General features: G+C 33.7%; 2 protein-coding genes across 4 annotated transcripts in view; one reads left to right on the top strand and one right to left on the bottom strand.

Moving 5' to 3' along the window:
• The window catches only part of P53 (p53 DNA-binding domain), a 39919-nt gene extending 24588 nt beyond the window's left edge, over window positions 1-15331 (top strand). Inside the window, exons 11-12 of one of the 2 annotated variants that reach the window (XM_035730769.2) lie at window positions 2132-12745; window positions 15166-15331. In XM_035730769.2, the coding sequence (XP_035586314.1) occupies window positions 2132-2155 (24 nt within the window). In that variant the 3' untranslated portion in view covers window positions 2156-12745; window positions 15166-15331. Of the gene's footprint in view, window positions 1-2131; window positions 12746-15165 lie in introns of those variants that run through there. The other variant, XM_051218316.1, reaches the window with a different exon arrangement.
• On the bottom strand, window positions 8762-22122 carry TBC1D5_1 (TBC1 domain, member 5; the record flags this gene model as incomplete). 2 transcript variants are annotated; one of them, XM_051218317.1, is made up of 2 exons in its annotated part: window positions 8762-11011; window positions 22068-22122. In XM_051218317.1, 2 exons carry the CDS (start codon window positions 22068-22070, stop codon window positions 8762-8764), a joined length of 2253 nt encoding a protein of 750 aa, XP_051074169.1. The 2 variants fall into 2 exon arrangements, with proteins under 2 accessions (XP_051074169.1, XP_012794621.1); XM_012939167.1 differs by lacking the exon at window positions 22068-22122 and having other exon boundaries at window positions 8762-11035.
• Window positions 22123-26249: the final 4127 nt, after the last annotated feature.

The raw sequence follows: 26249 nt of genomic DNA on the forward strand, positions 1-26249 counted from the left end.
CAGTTACTGTCGTTTCTAAAGTGATTGTTTATGGGTAAGGTCAGACAAATTTCTCTTGAGCAGTCTGATCGCACAACCTAAAACATTATCGAAATTAGCGGCTGAATCTAGCGGTGGGTTAGATCTTGTTTTTTAAGTTATCTGTGAAGAAGATCAATGTAGGAGTTACAACGCACTGCTTTGTGATCTTGTGCATTCACCTAAGTTCACGAAAAGTTTTACGACGTTGGATTTAAATATATGGGGATCACCTTCGTATTCAACGACTTTTAGCTAAATCTTGGTAGCCTCATCCAAACTAGTAGATCTTTAACAACTCATAATGGTTAGCTCTGAGAGCGAGTGGAATCATGTCAGATTCAGATGAACTAAGTGCTCAATAACTACAAGCACCTATTGTTGACGAAAGCAGATGCTCACTATTCCTGTGTACGTTAAGTTGGACTGGACCATCAACATTCCATCTCATACATGAGTTAAGCGTTTACTATAAATCCAAAATGGAGCGATGTAACAAAACGATTTAATGTCAGAAATCCCTTCATTGTATTCAAATCAGTCTTACTAACGAACTTTAATCCATGGGATACGTGCTCATTCGATATGTCTGAAGGCAGTGTATGAAAATTCAAGCGAAATAGAATGATTTCAGATCTGAACAATAATCCATAGATCAGTTGTAAATACTTCTTGACTATTACTGGGATATCGTTTTGCTTTTGTCGGGTTAGCATCTATCCTACAGCACTTTTGATTAAAGTAGAATATTCAGGTGAAAACGTAACAGGTACTAACGACCTAAGTTTAAAGAAATAAGCACTTACCACATGAGGTCCACTCAGTGACAGAAATTAGTAATTAAGTGTCAAAGTTAACATGGTTTAAAATTGATTACAGTGATGTGTATGTATTCTTTACCCTTTTTAGACCTTTTGTAATTTTTTTGCTCTTTGTCGATTTTTGTTTTTCTTGATCGATATTGGTTTTACTAGTTTTTATTCGTTTTCATTTTATTGTGTTGCTGCAAATTGTGATAACTTGAATTTGTTCTCTTATGCTAAGAAATCCTATGTTTAAGTAATAGTTTCAATCTTAATCAATGAGAATTTTTCCTTATATGATAGGAAGATGTAGACTTTTCACTACATATGCTGTGTTATAGACCTCACTTCTTTGTGAATTTGATATCTATTTGTTTATTTGAACACATAAATATTGATACGAGAAGGCACCGAATGCATGTGCGCCACACAAGTCACTTGGTTTGTGTATGGGCTTAGATACTGTCCGGGTGCCCATACCGAAGCAGATAGTTTTCTTAGGGGGCTACGGCCAGAACCTTCGACCTAAAGGTCTGATCAACAATGCAGTGGAGCAACGTCAAGAGATGCAGTCCCATGGTGGTCGGTGACCAGCGATTGGTTTATGTTTATACACCATTTGTTCTTTCAGAATCATGGAGCCATGTGCAGAGCTGAGTATTTTACATTGAAATATGTATGCAGTAGCGGAGTGTGGATCTTATTTAGTGGGCGCGACTATATGGTTCATAATAAATTGTCATATACGTAATCTATCTAATCTATACTTAAGCTTCGGTCTTAACCCGCTTTAAAATGTTTGGCTCAAATCAATCTTATCCTCATCAAAATACTCTCCATCAGCGATAATAGACTTTTCCCTTATTTGTTTCCATTATCACAAATGTTCCTCTTCAGTGAAACACTTCATTTGCATTGTCGTCTCATATTTCATCATTCACGTTTCGTTTTGTAATTTCATCTGGATGTTTTAGTGGTGAGAGCACCACCAATTCTTGTTCAGTCAGGTGTAGGTAACTTCGGGACGATTTTCACACACAGGTTTCTTTATTCCAAATGTTTTGTTTGAATCTTGTACATAGGCACTAACAAAATTCAATTCACCACTAGTCCGTGCAGTAAATTGACGGTCGAGAAGCATAAAACATCACGTTCATTAACAGAGGAATTCGATGGTCATTCATCGATAATAGCTGTAGTAGCTTAGTTCGCATATGTACCAAGGGGGACATGTATTTCATTTCTACATACTTTGAAAATATTTTCTTTCAATAATAGTAATTCTTACTTTTTTCTTTTTCTGTTTGCAGTGTGTTGGTACGGATAACTTGTAAATGGGACATATGATACAGGGTGGAACTTGTCTCTTTCATCCGGTGATGACTTACTCGCCATAACTATGACAATTAGTATTATTCTTGCACACTATTTTTCTCAGTATTTTTTCTAAAACTTATTTTGTATAGGTGACTTGTGATTTCATTTTGTTCTTTTTGTCATTTTATTATTGGAAATAGTATTATTATAGTTATCAGTAGTACAAAAAATACCACAAAATAAATCAGTGAGTTGTTAAATTTCATCTGCTCTTTTGTAAAATAGTTTATAAGTTTTCAGTAACATAATGTGATCTGTACTATATTGTTTACTTGGTACCGCTGAAATTCGTTTAAACTCATTTTGTCTTGATTGTCTTTGTTACTTTAAAGTGAGTAGGATTTATGATTGAATAAAAGTTGTTTTTTAGATTCAATCTTTGTTTTGTTAAGTGAAATGAAGTTGAATGTTGAATAAGGAAATATTTTGTGTAGAGATTTGTCCATAATAATAATAATAATAATAATAATAATAAACTATTGAGTGGTTTATGGTGAAAGGTGTTTCGGCTGTTCATGTGTTTATAAGCTGCGTAGTTGTTGATAGGATTAACGATGATATTTTGTTTGACGAGAGAGTACAATTCATATATAAACCAAACAGCCGTAAATAAAATTATTACCATAATTTGATGTTGAACATTAGAAGTTCCGATCGTGTATACAACTAACAGTTAATGCTGAAACAGTTCCCACGGGTAAGAGGTTGATATATGTTAGTGAGGATGACTTGTTCGTTAAGTCTAATTTGACCTGTTTATCTTTGTGCTTTGTGTTTTTGTAAGTTGGTTCAGTATTTATCAGAGAATCCCAGTCACTTAACATGTAAATATATTTCTGGATTATGAATAAAATAGATATACTTTAATAGTTATTATAAGTTGTTAAGTTTCATCTGTGAATTTCGAGTATACTCACAGGTATGAAGTTTTTATGGAATGACATAAATATCAACATATTTTTAAAGCTTAGATATCACAATTTACCATCAAATGTTTCCATAATCTAACCGATTGCGACATTTAGAAAGTCGACTTTTTTGTTAGTAGATGTTAATCCACAAAAATCTCACGAGTTAGATATGTTGGATCTTACCATTTAAGCTTACAATGGTGATCTCTGTGTACTGAAGGATAGATTAAGATTTTAGTGTATTAGACGAAGGCCTAAACTTGCCGTACTGTTTGTTACCTTCAGTTCAGTTATTTCTAATGTTGTTTTTCTAGAACGCTTTTTGATGAAACTATATAGTGTAAAGAGTTGATGTGTAGATTTATGTATATAACCAGATCGTCCAAAATGTATCGGGCTAAAATACCTTATGGCTCTGACAAAATAATTTTGGTGTTAGTTAGCGGCAATCGACGTGATCCCTAAATCTATGTTACGAGTTCACTGGCGTTCGTCACCAAGGTATACTTACAATTCTGAGCAGATGGATTTCTTTCATCACCTCACTGTGTTTTGATTGACACAATTCATTTAGCATTGAATACTTGACAGCATGACATTAGTTACTACTACTGGATTAATATGCATTTTGTCTATTTCTCCTTAATGTACTCTGTATTTTTGAAAACATGTTACTTTCCAACAAATTTGAGAAGCTGACTAGCATATATACATGTAGGGCTGGTAAGCCAAGCCTGAAATACATCACTCCCAATCGAAATTCTTATTTAGCTTCTCGTTATCTTGTGTGAAAACAAGTCATATTTCATAATTTAGCCTTCTAAAATATAAGTTGACTAGGGTTTTTTATTTCTAGCCTTATGAAGTATTGATTTACAAATGATTTTGGGTACAGATTTATTTGAGCTTTATATATAACTATATGGTTCAATGTGTATCTGATGCATTCCGTGTACGTCTCACTATCAGAAGATACTGACACTAAACCTTTTTATTGTTGAGATTTAATGTCAGTAGGTAAATGAATATTATATTACGTTGAGATTTGACCAATGCATTATTTATTACGGTTGACGTGCTGATATACAGATGAAAATATTTGTATCTGGGACATCGTACGGAAGACATCTTTTCACGTTACAACTCGACGTAACATCACAGAATATATTAATATTCATAAACCTTTGCCTCACAGCAGAATGATTAACGATCATCTACATTAGACTTCGACGTAGCCACTTTTATACTTTGTGGTAAACAGTTTTTTTATTAATTATATTTGATACCAAAAATTGGTCCAAAGAATGGAACTTTTTTACTACATGTTTATTTGTAAGTGTACAATCCACGTTACCCTGAATCTTCTAACTTCTTGTTTTCAGCAATGAGTATATCAAACATTTCACACTTATGGTTGTAACCCACTTATCTTTAGTTAAAACGCTAATTCTAGTCACAAGAAACCAATTTAAGTTTTGCATTAGTCTGTATATCAAACGATTTAAAATGAATTCAATTTCGCTTCTGAAAAATCTTGTGGTGTATGTTTGTATTTGGTATTTTAGAATTTAGACGTAGTTTACAGCCACTTGGTGTTCATTTATTTCGGTAGGAATCACAGCAAGGTGGGATGACGACAGAGCTCACAGTAGATTTCAAGTTGTAATACAGGCTAACTTATCATATTATTTAAACATTCTGTCAGTAACACATTTAGGTACATTTTCGTAGTATTATATCTGATTGAGACGGGAAGATTTGAAATCATTCTGATGGAGTTTTGTTCTCTGAGACATATGGTTTGGTCATGGAGCTTCCATCTTTCTTCTGAACAACATAACCAGCACAAACTTCAGATAGAAATCATTCAGATACCAGTATATTAAGAAGTACCTGTGTATTAAGTGTGGTTTTTCGTAAGTTTATGTTTGCAAACATGTGATTTTCTCTCTTGGGATTGTTTGTTGTCATATCCAGTTTCCTTAGAAACATTTTAAACAGATTGCTTCTTTAAGTAGAAAGAAATTAGAGTCAAAAATATGGGAATATTCAATTTGACTGCTTCAGGTTCATGATAAAAATGTATATATGATCGAGCACAGTAGTAGTTCCATTTGATTTTTATTTCTTTTCAGGTCTTAACTATTTTCTCCGTAGCGTTGAAATTTCATGGTCCTTGAGAATTAAAAGTTAACATTGATTTTAAATTATGTATGTTTCACCTATCTTAACAGTTTTTGTTATGACGTAGTTTAAATTAGTATTTCAAAGTCAGGGGTATAATTGGGAGTTTATGATTAAGTGGAGTCTCAATTTATTCAAAATTAAATAAACATTATGGCGATAAGCTGAGGTAAGGATTATGGTTAAAATTTGAAACTAATTTTTGTAATTCATTTTTGCATTGGTTGTCTGAATCTCCCCGTTGATGTTTACGATTGTAATTGATCAGTCCTGGAGTGAACATTAACTCTGGGATGTAAGTACATTTAGCTCAGGAGTTCTAAATAGGATGAAGCGTGCATCATGGATTCCACTTCTAGACATCATCCATCTCCGCTTATAATTTTTTATAGTTATAAAAACAAGAGTGATATTACTTCATGAAGTGTTCAGAAAAATCAAATATCGAAGGGTTGGTACGTGTTGTGTTAAGACGGGATGTGATATCAGTGTAAATGTTATTCAAGATTACCCCCTTTTTAATTCAGTATAATAATTACTCAGAGTAATATTCTTTTTTTCAGTGCAATATTCTGTTTATGATAACATTTATTTTATTTAAGTATGGAGTTTACTCAGTATAATATTCTTTGTATTAATTTAGTGTAAGCTTCATTCAGTAAGATATGGATCATATGTTTTTCAATAATTCTTTGTATTTTCTCTAAATGTGATATTTAATAGTGTGTCATAAAGCGTGTGTAACAATCATTATGAAAAAGTCTATTTTTGTTAAATGCACGGTGTTTTGATGGGGAAATAGGTGTTCTTTAGTCAGTTTCCGTGTACGTATTTCGCTTCATAGAGATTACAGTGGTTACCGGTATCAAGTACTGCAGTAGCTCCCGCTGCCATAATGTAATGATCTAGCAGTTTGTGAAAGAATGAGGAGATCAAGTTAGTTTATGAATGAGCGACAATTGTTAACTTGGTGAATATAAAGAACAGGGTAATTAAATTTTATAGCTAACGCCACATATTGGTCTTATTTAAGCAACTATTGAAACTCGGGGACCAATAGATAGCTGTTTTTTCGTAGTATTGAACTCCTCAACCGAATCCCGATATTTTATTTTGTTTGCGATTTCTAACAAAAAGATACTTGACGTCAATCTTTTAATCATTGGCTGACATCCACTAGGGAGATCTATAAATTTCCTCGGAAAACAAAAAGGGCTCTGAAAACTCTGAGAAACATCTTATCCGATCAGCATCCAACAGGGGTTTTTCCAGAAACATCTAGAGGGTGAAAAGTCACATGTCGCGTTTAGTAGCGTTCCAGAATTTTCCGGAATCCCAACGCCATCCAAAATGCCATAAGTACTGTAGATTTTCTGTACATGAACGAACATTGGAGTAAAGCGTTTCTTCCATATTTCGCACCTTTTCTCTCGTGTTCAAGTTTCCGTGTAGATTAGCCTGGGGGTTATTAGAAGAGCTTAGGAAACCGAATCTAGAGCACGAATAGAAGATTTATCACGAATAATCACCTTAAGCCTCGAAAAATATTTGTGAAAGGGATGATAAAAATACTCTTTCTATGTTAAATGATTTATACACTTCATATTTACAATAAGTTTATACTTCTATCCTTAAGTGAAATTAGTAAAGTAATGGCTCTTTACTTACAATGTTTTTAAATTGAAAAAAGGTAGTCTACATATGGTAATAATGAATACAAGACCATATACCGTTTATAGGCAGTTTGTTCATTTATCAAAATAACAGTCTGCATATATGAAATAAATCTAGGAAAAACAAGTAAATATTTCTATAATGGCGTTTACTTACAAAAATGTTTACGTGGGAATAAACAGCTAGTTATGTACAAAACAGAGTAGGATCTGTTCATTTGAAATTCCTTACTTGCATAGTATTTTGATTCAGCATTTTGACTAATTCACCATTCGTGCTCCATGTATTTGAATTCCTAATGATAATATTGTTTGTTCTCAAGACGGTTCATTATGATTTCAATGTATATTTTTTATGTATGAGAGAATTTGTCAAATTCAGTGAGATCATTAAATTCTGAGCACTTGAATTGTTTATTATAACTAAGTTCGTAATCCTTCGTTTCAGAAGGCGTATCCATACGATTATGAGATCTGATTAAATTATCGAGCATCATTTTAGATTCATTTTTTATATATGTGAAATAACTTGTAGAAACATAAGAAGTGGTCATACAAATGCATTGAATATTAAATTGTTAATATTCGTAATGGTATTATTGAATAATATAATGGAAAACTTAGTATGTTATGTGGAAGATAAGAAATAGGTTACATCGTTTTAACTTAGAAGTTTGGTATTGCAGTAAAGGTCAAATCAAAATATCTCGTCATCATGATAATTGTTATCATTAATGGTAGTATTACTGTATTGATAAGTAATAAGCATTGAATATATAAATCAGATTTTTTTATATGGAGTTCTCAAAAAAGAGATAAGTCCTTTCCGTTAACATTTGTAGCTAGTAGAATAAATAAAAGTAAATTCATTAAAAAAATATGAGAATTAGCCATCAGATTAGATTGCATTATTTATCCTCATAATTAATGATGACTTTATGCTGTTATCAGTATTGTTATCCACATAATTCTTCAATACCGTCATGTCGATGCCTAAAGAATGTTAATTGGTTGATGGTTGTAGTATTGAATAACTATGTGATTTTGTAGGTATCGATGCCAAGGTTGGACTTGATAGTTTCAAATAAATTGAGCATTGGATGGAAAGCTAATAACAAATATATTTTTGTTATATTCTCAATAGGTAGGGATTTGTATTTCTTACGTTTCGTGACTTAATGTAAGTCACTTCTTCAGAGTAAATAAGTAACCGGATTCAATCATCACATGTTGGAATAGTACTAAGGAAACAATGCAAAATATTTTTTGTACAATGAAAGTCATAGCAGGTCTGAATATGTCAATTTCAAGTTATTCTTGGTTGAGTTTGTATGACCTGTCACTATTTGTGCGTCAGAATGTGGATATGAAAGATGTATGCATTTGTAATATGAAGCAGTGAGGTTGAAGTTCTGTGTGCATAGGTTGTGTGGAAAATAAATAAGATCAAATGTGATTGTTTGGATAAACAGTCCAGGTTAGGTGAATATTCAAGCCTTCTTTCCTATTGCTTCATTATACATTGAATTTATTGTACAATTTGGTTTTAAATCAGTAAACTCAATCGATTCACTGTTCAAATTATAAAATGTTTGTTATAGTCATTTTGTTCACATAACTTTTGGTATTAACATCTTAGTTTTGCTATGGATAGGTATATTTGTGTATAACTTGTAGGGTGATTACTATCAGCTTTTAATTTTGCTAAGATGTCAGCCTTATCGCCACCAGCCTCATCATCAGCTTCAATACCTTCAACATTTAAATACATTGAGCTAAAGCTTGATTGAACTATTCAATTATTATTGTTTGTGCTTTCAGTTGATATCATTATATCTGAAAGTCGAATATTTTCTTCATTTGAATTGATGTATATTGATTTTTTTAAACCTGCTAAATCGGCTAATGATCTACCTCTTGGTATACCCATTACTTGCTTACTATTTTTAAATGTTTTGCTTCGTTTTATAATATCCGTGTTAGTAATAGGATTATTTATGTTGGATTTTTTTCGATAATTGTTTACAAGATTACTAAAAGGTGTATTCTTTAGTTTAGACTTTATTTCATTACTTAATGATGGAAGAGATGGTATTGGGTTATTTTTGATGTTATTACTGCTGTCACTGTAGCTGTTCGCACTGATGTTGATTTTGTCAATATTCTCAGCATCACTATCGTTTTTGCCATAATTCGTAGTCTTTGCATCATAATTACGGTTATCTTTGCTACTACAACTGGTATTATCGTGTATGTCATTGATTTTGCTGTTTGTAACATTATTATTATTGTCGTCGTCACCGATAGTAATGCTATGGAAGATGGAATGATAGTCGTATACATTTGATGGTTTGTTATATGAATGTGGTTTATACAAGTGTAATGCCATGTAGACTAAATACGTTACATCCATGCCAGCTGGATAATTCATCAATAATGTTAAACATTCTGCAAACTCATATTTTATTAATGTTGGTCCTAAACGTAACAGCATACTTAAATACATGTAAGGAACAAATGCTAAATTATTGTTTACGGCAAATATACAATCCCATATATATAATAAATCTTGTAAGGGGAATTCATGACCAAATAGTAAACGTATCCATTTTAAACCAAATAATTTTGGTGATATCTCTAATTTTTTCAAATGGTTATATAATAATGGGTTGTGTCTCAATAATAATTGTTTGTGTATTTGTTCTACAAAACAATCTCCTGAACAGTTATGTTTAGAATGTTCTTCCTGATCAAAGTGAAACGTGTGTTGATCTCCGCCGTCAGGTTGTTTTAATTGATCTTTATTCTGTCTTTCATATTTTTCGATGATTTCATCCCCCTCACTGTCATTTTTAGTTTCTTCATGATCCTCTCCGTCTAATTCGTCATTATCGTTCTCGTAGTAAATTTTAAAATATTTAAGATTATTATTATCATCAATACTGTCTTGTGTTTTATTGGTAACCATGGGAGTTTGTTCTGGGTCATTGGAGTTTGCATTTGCTTCTGATTTTAAAACTAATATTGTTGTTGGTAATCCTATAATTGTACGTCTTCTTATTCTTTTTTCATGAGTTGTTAGTTTTGTTTGAGGATACCAATTTTTGACGGAGTTCATAATTTTTGCAAACATCATATAAACATCAGCTTGAAAGTATTCCTTATTCATAATATAATTTAAATCATTCCATAAATCAGATGATATAATTTTCATTTCTACAACATGTTCAAATGCAGTTAGATCACAATGTAAAACGAATAATAAAGGTGCTAATATTTCATGCATACCTTGTTGATAGGAAATATTCTCATGTTCTGTATAAATATATAATAAATCAATCATAATGTTATGTATATTTTGGTTATGAAAATATTCCACTTTTGGAAATGTTCTATTAACATCTTTTGCTATTATGCGTTTTACTTTTAATGAGTAGAAATATTTGTTCCACAAACTCGTTCTACTATAAGATAATGGATGATCATCTGATTTTATTTGATTAATATATGGATTAATATTAATTCGACAATTTAACATGGCAAAATATTCTCTGTCTTTTTTTAATTGTTTCGACCATTGACTTACATCATTGGGTAGAATGTCAAGAAATATACGCCAACAAATGCTTCGAAAATGACATACACGTAATTGTCCATTAATAGCGTAATTGATTAAACGTGGAAGTAAAGTATTCGACTTAGATATGTTTGTGACAGGATTAATAGATTGTAAATTTATCAAGTTTCTGACGTAATCTATTTCCGTTTTCACGTCATCTTTAGATGTTATTGTGTACGTGAATAAGTGGCAGAATTCTCTACTGTAAGAACTTGGACTTTGAGTCCAATCTAAGTTAGATAGTGTGTTACCACTTAATTGATTATACTTTTTAACATTTCTTTTGATAGATCTTCTTATGATCATTTGTGATGATGATAATGATTCATTTATTTCTGATGATACTTTTGATCTTGATAGCAGAGTAGATGAGTATTTTTGCTTGCACGATGAAAATTCAACAGTGTTTCCGAAATCATCATCATTCTGTAATTCATTTAATACTGACATTTCATCACTTATGAAGGCGAAAATATTTTCATTTGTCGTTTGATATAAATGATATATATATATATATATATATATATATATATATATATATATATATATATATATATATATATATATATATAAATTAAGGTACAATAAATATCAATAAAATTTACAAAGAAAGTACCATATTTCGAAAATTCTCAAAGTATAACTATTCGTTACTTACTATAAAGCAATAATTATTACTTAATGAAGTAATTGATCTTAACTGATAGTTTAAATGAAGCATAATTCAGGCTCTCACAATTAAGTATTGATTTATTTCTTTACCCGACAGGGTGCATTTTAATTAATAAAGTTTAAAAAAGGTTGTAAGACTACTTAACCAGAAAATGTCACCAAGTGGTATGCATGAAATGTACTCAATACCCTTAGATTCGGTTATCGTAGGAAAACTTGTAAATTCTGAAATATAAACACTTTTATGGCCGTTTACAAAATGAACATTATGTCACCAAAATTATTATTTTGTGAGTTACTGATATTTTGTTATTATAAAAATGAGCGCACCAATCATGCAGTACTTTGAAGTTATATGAAATAAGAATCCGATATAAATATGATCAGGACTAAAATAACAATTACACAACAAAAAGCACCAAGTCGGAAAACTTTGAACTTCATCGTTGGTTTAGTCATCATATTATTATTTTTCATGTTCATTTATTTACTGGCACATTTCAAAATATAGTATCGACGTGAATTTCAAAAGATTTGACAAAAGACTTATTTGCCAAAATAATCGACTAGTTTTCATTTGTTATTTATATATTTCCGAATTCAAATAGTAATTTACTATATAAGTAGTAATACATTATATATTGTCTTTAAAACGAAAAATCAATGGTGTATTAAATGTACACAGAAGTTTTGAAATCATGTGATCCTGTGGTTTGATGTATTTCAGGCCGAGACTCTAATTTATGGACGACCTTTGAACGAATCTAGCCAACCAGTAAACTGAGTTTAGAGTAAAAATATATTATACAAAACCGAGGAAATAAAATGGATACACTTCTGATACGTGGTTCAAAAACTTGTCAAGGTGAGAAAGAGGTTCGGAGGTTCTAAAATCGTAGTGCATGCAATAGAGTAAATCATCCATATGGCTACAGAATAGTTGGTCACTGGAACCATGATAAGGTCGCAAAAGCTCTTTCAGCCTCGACCACGTAGGTCCAATATTGTTTGTGTGCACTCCGGTTGTTGAGTACACAAAATGCCACCTGTGGATAGCGACACAATGCATATTACCAAGCCTATGTATGGGCCTGTACGCTCTGCAATCATCCGTATATATTGTAGTACCTGGCTGCAACCAGTGTTGCTGGTGCTTTTACAATCCAGTTCTCACTAATTGTCATAATTTGCTCTAGTTAGGAATTATATACGGGATTTTCATCACGAACCGACATCAGCTATAATGCCAAAACTCTATTTAGCAAAAAATGGATGAAAAACTTTCGTGCCAAAATCCGAAATCTTTTATCTTATACCCGATTGTTTCCTTCACAAATTATAATTTCGCCGTTTTATTTGTTACAGCCGCCCAATTATCACGTTTTGCATAAAATCCTCTGTAAACCGATCGTACGTTAGCATTAGGCACTGAAGTTGGCGCCGTGACCTTGAAATCTGAAACGCTCCTGACTGACTTGTCTATTCCAGGTAACTGTTTTTATAAATAAAGTGCGCAATCATGCTACTGTTTATTAATAAGTAGTTCGATTTCCTACTTTGAGTTTTGTTTCTAACCATTCATACTTGGTGATATGAAATGTGATCCCTTTGATTTCGGTTATTATAATGGGACGAAACTTTCCACAAAGGAATATATAAACAGAGGTTGCTAAAAATGCCGTTTTCAAAATTATGAAAAGACTCATAAGCTAACGGTACTTCGAAAATTTTATTTAATTTTAAAATTACGGTTGCAAAATACGTGAATAGTTAATAAAAGTGTTTAAGGACTTAAGCGTTGCAATATTTTAATCATAAAAATAAACCCATCACTATGATAGTGAAAATAGAGCATATAAAAACTTGAGAAATCGTAAAATGTATTTATTACTAAGAATGAAACTAAGTAGGTGTTTGTGTTTGTGATATAACGAGGAAAAAGGAAGCAGTTGAAAATGAAGAAAAGTAAATCCAATTATAAGGTCGTTTGAGTATAAGTCGCTTTTTTAAATGGGAGGGATTTTTAAGGTTTGCATTTCCTGTTGGTATTATTAAAATTAAATTCATATTCAATGAAAAAGTTAGTGACTGATTGGACCTAGTAACTTAATGGGTAACTTGGCGTTTGAGGTGATAGTTATTGGGCTTGCGTTTCAATATGGATATCAACACTTGGATACAGGGATATTCAGCTGGCAGTTCTTAGGTAGGGCATAAAGCGCGTTTTGGATTCGACTGCAACCTACAATTGAACTTAAAAGAAAGTCTGGGATGGTTAACTCAGATATGTGTACTTACAACTATGTTCATAACACAAGTGAAAGTAATTGAGATGATCTGGTTAGAAACACAATTATCTGAATAACTGTGGTTGACTAGCTGCAAAAAAGTGGTGGTAAGAATTAGGTGGGTTTAAATTATTAATAATACCTTAATATGTCGATATCCATAAACATTTTATCCTTTCTGCGTCACAATGAACTATTATTAGAAAATAATAATCGTGGATTGGTTGGTAGTTGGTCATTTTAACAACTTTGGCTGAGTTACTACTGGATAGTTAGCTAGATATATCTCCATTGAATCGAAACTTAAGGAAAAGTGGTTTCTTAAGCCAAACACTTTAATGTTTTTAGTTCATCTTTACTCGTAGTTATTTCAATCAAGATAATAAACACTTTTTTGAGAAATCTGTATAAAAATTTAGGCTGACTAACTAGTCAGTGAGTTGGTGTATGAATAAAATAACACCAGATGACGTGATAATTGTCAAATTTTGTTCAAAACCAAACAATAAACGTGTGGAATAAAAGTGCTTCCAGGTTTTCAGTGGTGGTCTAGCTTAGATCGACTCGTGATTTCAACTGTGAAAATACTACAATCTCCACAAATTCCTATACTGATAAATATCAATAAAATAAATGGTAATATGAGATTAATTTGGTAGTTCAGAATCAGCATTGAGTTGTTATAACTTCAGTCGTAGATTGTAAACAACTTTAGTCTGAATGTTCAGGTGACATTTTACGAGTAAGATCAATAGTTTTGAATGTATATGAACAGTTGAATTTTCTTCAGAGACTTTCAAAGAATCATAAACCGGTTGAAGGACAGCTTGAGCGATGCGCAAAAAAACGCAGTTTATCATTTTGTGAATTTTCAGAACCTAGCTATCTGTCTTTTGTTTTCATTTGTTGATTTCTATTAAAGAATTGTGAAAATTGGAGTCCAAAAATTGGTGTACGTATTTCTAATTTGGTTGTATTTGGTTGATCAGTGAAATTAATAGTTGCATTTATAACGATATCATCATTTTCAGAATGGGTTTTGTGGAGATTTTTAGAAATTTCACTGGTTGAAATCATGAGTCAGTTGAAGCTAGACCACCATGGAAAACCTGGAAGCACTAGACGGCCGTTTCGCCCTGGTATGGGACTCCTCAGCAGTGCGCATCCACTATCCCGCACCCCGCGGGATTCGCGCGCGAAACTAGTAAGTCCTGGGTTCAAATCCCGCGGGGTGCGGGATAGTGGATGCGCACTGCTGAGGAGTCCCATACCAGGGCGAAACGGCCGTCTAGTGCTTCCAGGTTTTCCATGGTGGTCTGGCTTCAACTGACTCATGATTTCAACCAGTGAAATATCATCATTTGTTTCTTTTTCTTAAGCAAATCATTCCTTAGTCGATTTTCTTCAGCCTGTTCATTTGGTATCAGTAATTGATTATACACACAGATAACAATGCTAGAATCCCATTTAAAAAAATCCAACTTGTAACGATAAATATTTTCATTTACATAATAATCAATAATTACCACAAATGGAATATATAGTCGTATAGGTATTATTTATTTTACATATATTCAAGTAACATTTACTACTTTAGCTTTATCATTTTTACAATTTTAGGGTTACTGTGCTTTTGTTTAAAAAAAATCGATTACATGGATGATCACTAGTATGATTGAATTGATTAATACATGTGACATATATCTCATTATTAAGTGTTGTTATACCCTTACAAAAATAGCTTATATATCCCAATTTAATTAATATATTCATATATGATAACAACTTGAAAAAATTTAGTGAATATTTACTTATTTGATACAAACTGTAGATAATATCCATGCTAATTAAATATGTGATTATTGATTTATATTCATCATCAATATTTGAGTCAAGTGATTAAGAGTAAAAACACCTAACCTCTCTATTAAAAATAAACATGATTTAAAAAATCGTGATAGTTTTTAGTTTTTTTTATAAGTGTATTGATTACTGCTTAGTAAAGAACATGTGGTTTTTATTATATTCATGTATACTTACATGTGAAACGAAGTGAGGAAGTAAGAAGGGACTTGAAATTTTTTCTTAAATTTAGTATTTCTGTGAAAATATGGTTTATTTTAAAATAAAGGTTTTGAAAAAAATAAGCAAGATCTATGGATTTCCACCATTTTTCTCTGGTTAACTTGTATACACATTTGTTCATAGGGTAGTTAGTACCGTTTTTTGTCTAGAAAGAATGAAAGTCTTGTTAATTGGTCACACTGTGTATTGAATATCTATCTATGTATAATAGAAATATTTATACAGGTGAAAAATATGCAGGGTTTCAGTCAAGCGACTGTGTTTCATATCAATAATGAAATGTGATTACTGTTTTACACGCTAATATTATATACCCATATAACAAAAATTTGAATATTTTAGATTATCAGAATTAAGGCTAATAAATTAATAGTACTCTTCACTATAGAGTGATTTAATTTGACTAATACACACATAAATTTTCATTTTTTATTTTCACAATTTAAAATATCCCAAGATTTGAATAATTCCAGAAAACTGGTAGAATGACTTTTATGGGTTTCAATACACTTTCGTCTTTTTACAATTCGATAAATTACCTGTTGCAGATAAATGATATACAGCTACAAAATAGCTGAATAATTTGTTTGTTTTAAATAAGTCAATCACTAAATTTATAAAACAATCGTATTCAATATTTATGAAACTGTAGTGGTCACTACAATAAATTATGAGAGGGTCGAGATGACATTTTCTTAATGATGGCAGTATGCAAAAGAAATAAACGATAAACAAATCTCTGTGTGATAATAATGATAATGCTAATTGTGAAAAGTAGGTAACAGCATTTGAAGCACCTGATAACCTTACAAAGGACTTGTAGCAGTTAAATGTTCCAGTTGGATGAATAAATCTAAATACTAATCAGCGATGGGGATTTTGTGGATATTATAGTACTTTAATAGTTGAGTTCATGAGTCAGTTAAAGCTAGACCACCATGGAAAACCTAGAAGCACTGGACGGCCGTTTCTTCCTAGTATGAGACTCCTCAGCAGTGCGCACACACGATCACATCCCACGAGATTCGAACCCAGGACCTGTCAGTCTTGCGCGCGAGCGCTTAACCGCTAAACGATTGAGCCGGCATCCAATGGTGGACGGTGGCACAGTTTCGTGGATTGGTTGGGGTTAGATAATAATACCGTCGGATGCCGGCTCAGTGGTCTAGTGGTTAAGCGCTCTCGAGTGAGATTAATGGGTCCTGGGTTCGAATCTCGCGAGGTGGGATCGTGGATGCGCACTGCTGAGTAGTCTCATACTAGGAAGAAACGGCCGTCCAGTGCTTCTAGGTTTTCTATGGTGGTCTAGCTTCAATTGACTAATCAACGTGACTATTAAATTACTATAATATCCACAAAACCCGTATCTGATTATAAAGATAAGTATTCATAATGAATGTTCTTGGCTTAAAGAATTTAATATTGTTGTGGTAAATAATTGTTAGGAAGACAGAAATCGGTGAAAAATAAAAAATACATGTGCAAAAGTTAACAGAAGTAAGACAATGGGTTGGTTGATTGGTATTTGAGGAGCAAATTTCTTGTTCGTCTACGAATTAAATATTCATTCTTTCGTTTTATAGGATAGATAATTACGGCACAGTTCTATTTATAAACAACAGAAATGAAAATCGAAGTCGGTCCATTATTATATGTGGCACTACTTGTTAACGTTTGATAATATGTTAATATCTTTATTGTAAAAAAATTGAATTCCTCTAATATTCTAATAACTTGGGAGCTTTTATTATCGCATATAGCATTAACCTGGTGTTTTATAACGTTGTTTACACGCTTTTCGTAAACATTTGAGGAGATACTCAACCATATATTAATTTAAAATATAAAGCTGACATAAATTAATATCACTAAAGTCTGTGGATATACATATATTTTGGCACAATTTCTGACAATGAAATCTTAAAATTCATCCATCATTGAAATGTATGCATTGTAGGGATTAAATTATTTGTTAGCCATTGCGAAACAAAGTGGAACTTAATAAAAATAAATTCTCGGCGTCAAATAACCCAAAGATCTCAACCGGATGTTCGAAATTCCTATCACATTAAATTACGAAGTCGGAAGTTGAAGCATTTGTGAGATAATACTCTGAAATGACCACACAATTGTACTGTTTACCGATGAAACCACAGAATTGGAACTTGTTGTTTCTTGGGGCTCAGTTTAAGGAATGAAAAAATGTTTGTGTATTCACAGACATCTAAACTAATCTTATGTAGCTGACCATCAGAAAGTGTTGTGTAAAAATTACAACTACACAATTACACTCAGTCCCACTATTAGTCGATCTATGTTTCAAGTTGCTAAACACTGACCGCATGTATAAAACAAATAGGATATGTTTAACAGTAGAATCCAGGATGCTCGTCTTGTCTCATTTGGACCTCGTCAGCAGAATGTGCCTGTATCTTGAACTTGGTGTTCACCCCGAGTCGAGTCAGTACTGTTCATTTTAAACGCCAGCGCATTATCTGCTGAGTCTATATATCCACTGACTTATACAACTGATACAATACTGACTAAATAAAATCAATACAAATGGTTTCTTATTACAAGGACGGCCTAATATTTTTCAAGTTCACTCGATTTACTAACAGCAAGTGCTGGTGGGCGGCCTATGCTCCTCCACGAGGAGTAACAAGTGTAAGTAAGTAATTCTATTTACTAAGTCCACGTCCACGGTTAATTGATAACACCATTATAAAATAAAAAGATAAATGACACTATTTGGATCTCATAGCTGTTACACAAAACTCAATTTTGTAAAGAACATGTCATCTTTGAACAGAATACAACATCTTGTTAATTTTAGTTGGAACGTAGCGATATGTACAGTGGTAAATTAAATAAGTTCCTTAATTGGAATTTATAAGTATCAGAAACAAAGTCAAATGAATGAAAAATGGTAAGTGGTAATGATAGTTGAGTGCAAAAATTAGCAATACTCTATTTTTCTGCCATTGAAGACAATAGGTGAAATGTTAGATATTAGCGCGACGTTTGAGAAAAAACGTCTGTTGTAAATAAATAAATGTAAAGATTAAATTGAGAAAAAATTCCCGCCTTATTTTTACACTTATACCGGCTTGAACTGTTTAGGAAGATTGAGGGCGAGATTAGTCACGATTTTATGTTACTATAAATTTTAAAGTTATTTATCAATTAAATGACTGTCTCGGGGAGATTCGATTTTCATTTCCACCACTAAATTACTTTTAAACTAATAACCAATTCAAAGCCTAATATGCTATTGGAAAGCTAATCAAACCTGAAATATCTCATATTTATTACCAGAATCGAAAATTTACAATGAACGGACATTTAATACTTTATATGTTGCTCAAATCAGCTGCTACTATTCTGCATATTCATCAATTTTATTTTTACGATCAACTGTTGACACACTGCATTCTATATTACTTTGCTAATAAAGGATCACTATATATATATTCCAAAAACATAACACAATACTTAAATTTATGGATAACATTCATGTGCAAGTTGAGTTTGGTAGTTTTCTTTATACTTTTACATTTCGCTTTTCTGAATTAACCGTCCTCCATTAAACGATGAAACAAATTTAAAAAATGAGCCGTTTGTTTATAGAGTTGTGTACTTTTTCAGGGAAACTGAAGGAATGCAGTTATATTAATATTACACAGGAACTGTGATATTGATAAACGTCCCAAGAAACCAAATTTAGACTACGTCTTATGTCGCCTAGTCTTAGAAATAATACTCAAGAATGCTTATTAAATAAAATTAACTGGTATTAGTTATGAATACCACATTTCAAATTTCTTATCAGTTCTTCTAAAATTAAAAGAAATAGTCCAAAAACTGGCAGTTAACGTAATCCACTTCTGCTATGTTTCACAGTTTACACTGCAATAAAAATAATGCCGAACGCCCCACAGTAAATGTTGGCAAACTGTTAAAGTATAATCAGAATATTTAAGTAATTACAGGTAATATTATAGATACTAGATGTAATGATTTTAAACCTAGGAAGTGTCAAAATAATCTTTTTAAATATAGATTCCCGAAGGCTAAGATTTTACCGTATATATCGTAAGCAGTCACATGCGCCAAAATTTAAGAGACAGATTACGATTCGATGTAATTTCTACAGAATTTGAGACAGGCGTTAAAAACCTATTAGATATGGTGAAGTATTTTAAGTTTTTAAAAGTATATGACTTGATAATTATCTTACTATGATTCTTTATAAACACCAAAATGACTGAATGTTTAGTACATTTCCTAAATGTTTTGTCAACTATAACTGTCATCTGACATATGCATAGTTTAATCAATTTAAAAAATTTTTGAAGAGACGGAAATTTTTTTATCATGTATTTGGTCTAGAAATATAAAAATAGGGATTTGATGACTCATCGTCACCAGATTAAAGCAACCGCTATGACCGTCTGACCATTAAGAAGTGTTATTTGTGTTGCTTCCTTTAAATGGCATGAAAGAGACGAATTCTTCAACAATAAAAAATATGGTTTACGGGGTCAGTCAATAACGCTTAAGAATTTTACCTGCAGTTCAAAATAATTCAAATGCAGCCATGGATAAAACTGCACGCTAAATATAGTATTTGTATGTTTAATTTAAACTTTGTGATAGTCTTTCCACCCAGAAATTATTTCAAAACTGGGATGTTTTTAGAACTGGGCTGAAAATCAAAAGGTTAGTTGAAATTACGTATTCAGAAACTATCAAAAATATGTGTTGATACTGTTCCGCTTTTTAAAAATAAACAAAATTGATATGTTTCTTTGTACTATCATTTTGTGTAGTGTAAAAAAGTGATATGACTAGTTGAGCTATCAAGTTCCTATGTCTGCGAAGAGTGTCAAGGTACATCAGGCCGTATACTGTGATACTTGGGGGTGTTGGCCAAAGTGAGATAACAGATATTCTCTTCAACTCCTTGTCGGTGAAACTGTTATAATAAGTATAGGCCTCAATAATTCATATAAAGGAATAAATGAGTGACAAAACACTTCCATTTATATAAGCTAGGAAATGGCGGAATTGGAGGCAATCTATTGATGTGGATAAAAGACTTCCTAGTTGGGCGCCAACAAAGAGTATGGGTGAACTCAAAGTTATCCAGCTGGGAAACTGTGCTTAGTGGAGTGCCCCAGGGTACAGGTTTGTGGCCAGTGCTATTTTTCTTGCATGTAAATGACCTTCCTCGTCTCCTATCATCAACGGCCTTGCTATATGCTGACGATGTCAAGATATGAAGAAGGATACGATGTAAGGGTGATAGCTTAAAACTCTAAAATGACCTGAAGAAATTGTCTGAATGGTCTCAAACCTGGCAGTTGCCGATAAATACTTCCAAGTGTGTTGTGAGGCATATTGGCCATGAAGGTACAGATGAATACACGATGAATAACACTGAGCTACCGGTTGTCCAGACACACAATGACTTAGGAGTCATTGTTAGCCAAGAATTCAAGACTACTGCACACTGCCGTGTAATAGCCGCCAAAGGTTTTAGAACTTTACGGTCAATACGTAGGGCTTTTAGTCATGTCAACGCTAAAGAGTTTTTGACTTTGTATACAGTGTTTGTACGTCCTAAACTTGAGTACTGCATACAAGCGGCTAGCCCCTGCTTAAAAACAGAGTGAGCTCTTGGAAAAGGTTTAGAGAACAGCAACTAAGCTGATTCCCAGAATAGCGAAGCTTTCGTATGATACTCAACTGGTCAAGCTAAACCTATTTCCGTTGTCGTATCGTAGAACTAGAGGCGACTAGATTACAGTTTTCACATTCCTTGTGATAAATTTTCACTGGAAGGCAATCTGTCAGGATTGTTGTTAATATGCTAGAGACTTAGCCAAAGATTTAACCTGAAGTTTTTTGATGAGACAAGTGGTGAATTCATGAGTTAAATCCCATAGCTTAGTTAATAGGACCAACAAGGATATGGGTATGGGATTTCTCATATAAATGTAAACGAATTACGTGTCGTACAAATTAATGATAGAACATCACAGAGACTGAGTATCCACCAACCTTTTCTTTTTGATTATTTGTGCTAATGTCTTTCATCATTAATTTCATTCTTCTACCTGACTTCTTATGATTACCGAATTTCGTGATTCAGTTATTTCATCTCGTCACTTTTCAGAAGAAAAACGTTGAAATGTTATTGGACCTTAGAATAGTGAAGTTCGCACTTTCAGAGCAAAATTTCGTAGTTTAAAATCAGCAATTCTGGAAACTACTGCCAGGTAACTTTAAGATTGTTCCATATGGGTGATAAGTAATAAAAATGGTTCACGTAATAGATAAAATTACACTGAATTATTACCATAAGTGACGGAATGTTCCATTTTTAAAAGAATGAGAGAAAGCGTGACGTTACTCCAAAAAATAAAACTCACCATTCATTGTAAAGCAATGAACAAGCGTGTTAGCGGAAATACGTAGTAATTTGATAATAAGCGCTTGTAATAAATGTTTATAACACCGATCAGGTTTCAGTTGTGTCAGCGTCGTTGTATTTACCATGTAAAGAACTTTCCTACTTGGACTCTTCAGTAACAAATATAGTTGGTTAGTTTTGGTCTTTTCAGTATTTATTTCTCTGAAGATTCAACTTCTGATTGAAAACGCTTACTGACAGGACGGATACTACTTATATTCGGTGTTCTCTAGTTGATCACTCGATGAAAAGGCGAAGTCGTGTTTTAAGCCTGTACTATTTTGATATTCATACTTCTGGGTCGGGATTGAAGACTTATATTCGTAAAAGCAAGTGGATGATAAAATATGCTGTCAACCATGCCATTATTCGGGAGGTGGGCCGTTTATACGAAATAACTTTAAGTACTTATGATAGTCTGACTAAAATGGATCTCGTGATAATAATCTCTTTTCATAGAAGGATATGCAAAGTCCAGTTTCGAACCTCCTCTCACTGACAGTAGAGATTATAGTGATTCTTATTTAGTGCTACACTGTTACTGAAAATTAGTCAGATCAACTGACTCTTGAAAAATCCGCTACTTCGTCTAATTCCACTTGGCCCATCAAGCTATCAGTGTCATTGCGTATTGTCTTTGGAATTTTCAGTGTCCAGAAGACCTAAAATCTTTTGAAATTCTGCTAACATGTAAGATCAACTAAATTGATATCTTAGGTTAAACTACGCTTTGTGAGTTAATATTCAGCTGGTGTTGCGCTCACTCTTACAATGTGATCTCGTTTGGATAGAAACCCTTTAATCTTGATTTGTGTTTTACTTCTGATGTTTGAGTTAGAAATTTTCCACGTACGTCATGTGTCTCACACTGTCGAATCGTACACACGATCAATAGCTTCAGCATCATCATGAGGACCGTAGTGTTGCGTTCTGATGCCCCACCCCCTTGCTACAATGTTTACTGCCAGGAAAGAGACGACTATGGGAAAACCATGCAGTTTAGCGTTAGCGAGGCTTGTGACTATGCATGAGTAGGCAGCATCTCAGAAATAAAAATTTTCGAACTTTTACCATTATTCAGTCCTACTTATGAGTCGCTAGTGAGATCTATCTTCACGGTCATAAGCCTGAACATTCAGTACATCTTCTCACCTTTGAGGTCCTAGTTTTAGGAAGATATGTACTTGTCCGAAACTGCTGCTTCATGTATCTGAAAAATTATTAAGAGTATTCGTATTCTTCAGTAACTGAGATCCTATATCAAATAGCAAAGACTGAATGGGAGAGGTTTAAGTTGATTCAATAACGCTAGTGACTGATAGGTTTGACAGATTCCTTAGAACCTCGGAGAAAGTAAGAGCCACAGCCCAAAAAGTTTGAAAGTTCTTTTTCAACCGAATTTTATTAATTGGTCTTTTCTCCATGAGAGAAATATGATAACTTACAGTCGTCAGGTCCTAATAGCCGACCAGGAGTGACAGTGACACTGTTAGGCTTCTAAATGTTCGAGTGATCATTCATGAGTCTCAGGTTAAGCGTAACAGAAATCTATGGTATTAACTCAGCCACTGAACAGTCGTATCATAGGCCACCCATTTGTATACTGCTCGTGACTTCCTAAATCGCAGGCAGGATCTTAGAACATTGGAAGTTGATATGTATGATTCCAATCCGCAAAATAGTCAGATGAAATGACCTACACATCAACAGTCTGTGATTAATCTGTCAAAGTTCTCCAGGATTACAGAGTCTGTAATCCATTCGCGCGCGTACAATCTTCGACAACGCTGTTATCCACAACATCTTTTTTGTTTGACGATCTTAACGCCAGTCAAAACAGAGGTGAAGAATGAAGGGATATGAGAACATACATGGAAAGCTGTCGATGCGTCGAGTAGTATCTAACCTAAGCTGCCTAGTTGTCTAAAGAGATGCGCAGCACGGAATGCCCAAAAGTAATCTAGTACGGATGCTTTTCCGGGCACCATCAACTATGCGTGTCCATTTAAACTCATGTGGTCAGGATCAATGTTGAAATCGTACGGAACCATTTATTTCTGGAATTTACTTACCAATACTGCCAACTCCTCTGCTAGTGTGCTATTAATGACCCTAGACGGACAAGCCAAGGTGTCGGAGTATTTTATTTCCTTACTGTTTCTGACACAATGAAGATCGAAATTGCAAACAATCAGCTTTAGATCACAAGACCTGGGACAAGAAGGGATACCATAGAAATCAGGAACCAATCTAAGGCACAGAAGCGAGCCAGGAATACGTCATACACGTAGTAATTGTTTAGGTGTACTGAAAACACCACGGTTTTTCCAAAGGGTGTCTGAGAACTTAAAGTCATATCACTTGACTGGTCCTGATCGATGATCGTTACAGTTTATAAGAAAGTAGGAAATTTTCCCGTTGAAATCATAGAGGAGTCGGTTAAACTAATGTAGTGTCTAAAATAGTAGCCATGATGATACTGCGACGTTTAACTACAGCTGTTGAAGAACAAACACGGGAAGACCAGTTTTGTTTTAGATCTGTATGGGGATGTATGGATCAAATATTCCCGCTTCGGTAAATTCTGTAACAAAAGCATACTCTTAACATTCGACAATCATCGTATTCCTTGACCTTATAGCAGCGTATAACACTGCAGATTGTAAGGTTCTATTATAGTGTCTGCTATTAATGGTTGATAAACCTTGAGCAGAGTCCCTACTTGGACACCTCTGATCAAGTCAAAGCTTGTGGTGAACTGTCTTAGGGAATGATCACTCTAAGCGGTGTTCATCAGGGTTGTGTACATTCCTCATTTTTATTCAACCTCATCGTAGACATGCATTTACATGTAAAACTTACTTCATATGACTTTTTGATAGATTATTCTTCTACCAAGAGACTCACATGTCGATTTAAAGTACACAAATGACATAGTTCTGTTTGATGAAGCCGCTGGAAATATGCAGAGCCTTCTGACCACGTTGGGCAACAATGCACGCATGTCTGGAATGCGGTTGTAGCGGTAAATAAATCCCCAAAATAAATAGCTCTAAGTTTTCGACATTGGATGTTGACCATATGTTTTAGTGGACTCATCTAGCTGAAGGCGCTCGGTCATGCATCCGCACCAGATCACGTGTGGTAACGCCATGCTCAACATCAACCGCGATCGCTAGCCAGATTACATCAGAGAATTCCGATATATTGGTGGTCGCCAAATACACTCTTCCGATCTCCTCGACTCTGTCTTTTGATTTCTCTTGGTGGGAACGAAATATATTAGGTGTTACTGGTAGAAGCGTTGTCAAACACTGAATACCTGTGACATCATCACGGTTTTCTCCCTGCAAATGTAAAATCTCATCTCAGGATTGGCCTACGTTATCGTCTAAACTAATGACATAGAGTGAAGTAGTTGGTCTCATCGACCGCTTCACTTATCTTAGGAGTCTTATCAGCTGTCTGACGAAATCTCGGCACGGATTCTGAAAGCTGAATTAGCTTTTCTCAACTCGTGTTACTTGTGACGTAGACGCGGTTTCCGTTTACTGACGAAAGGGCGAGTTTACTGCATAGCAGTTTACTCTGTTTTACTCTGTGGATGGAGAAAATGCCCATACAAAGTAGCGCATATTCGTAGGCTGCTGGTGTTCGATCATGAGCATCTTTGAAGCATTGCTCGTGTATTTTGGAACCACCGAGTTGGCGGTGTTTGGGTTAAGAATATGGTACTAGATACGGATGACATGACGGATGATATAGTAAATCTTCATCAACTGAGATGGCTTGGACACATGTTACGTATGCCGAAACACTGCCTATCTTGATGAGCGATGCTTTCTGGTGCAATAGCGGACTAGAAGAAAGCTAGGAACGACCAAATCAAAGTATGTTATCAGTCCATGAATTCGCTGAGAGCTGGACTTAGCCATGCTAATAGAGACAAACTCTTCGGCTGGGATCCGCGTGACCATCGTGGCCAGTGGTAAGAAGCTTTAAGTAATATGGCCCAAAATGTTTTGCCCTGGTGCAGGTGTGTTCACCGCTTCAGTCTTCTCCCAAACTTCGAGGTTCTAAATTCCCCATAACCTTTTCCACTTCTTTTCTTTTCTTCGATGACCAATCTTTCCTACTATCA

This window comes from Schistosoma haematobium, chromosome 1, assembly GCF_000699445.3.
Source record: "Schistosoma haematobium chromosome 1, whole genome shotgun sequence".
Classification (NCBI taxonomy): domain Eukaryota; kingdom Metazoa; phylum Platyhelminthes; class Trematoda; order Strigeidida; family Schistosomatidae; genus Schistosoma; species Schistosoma haematobium.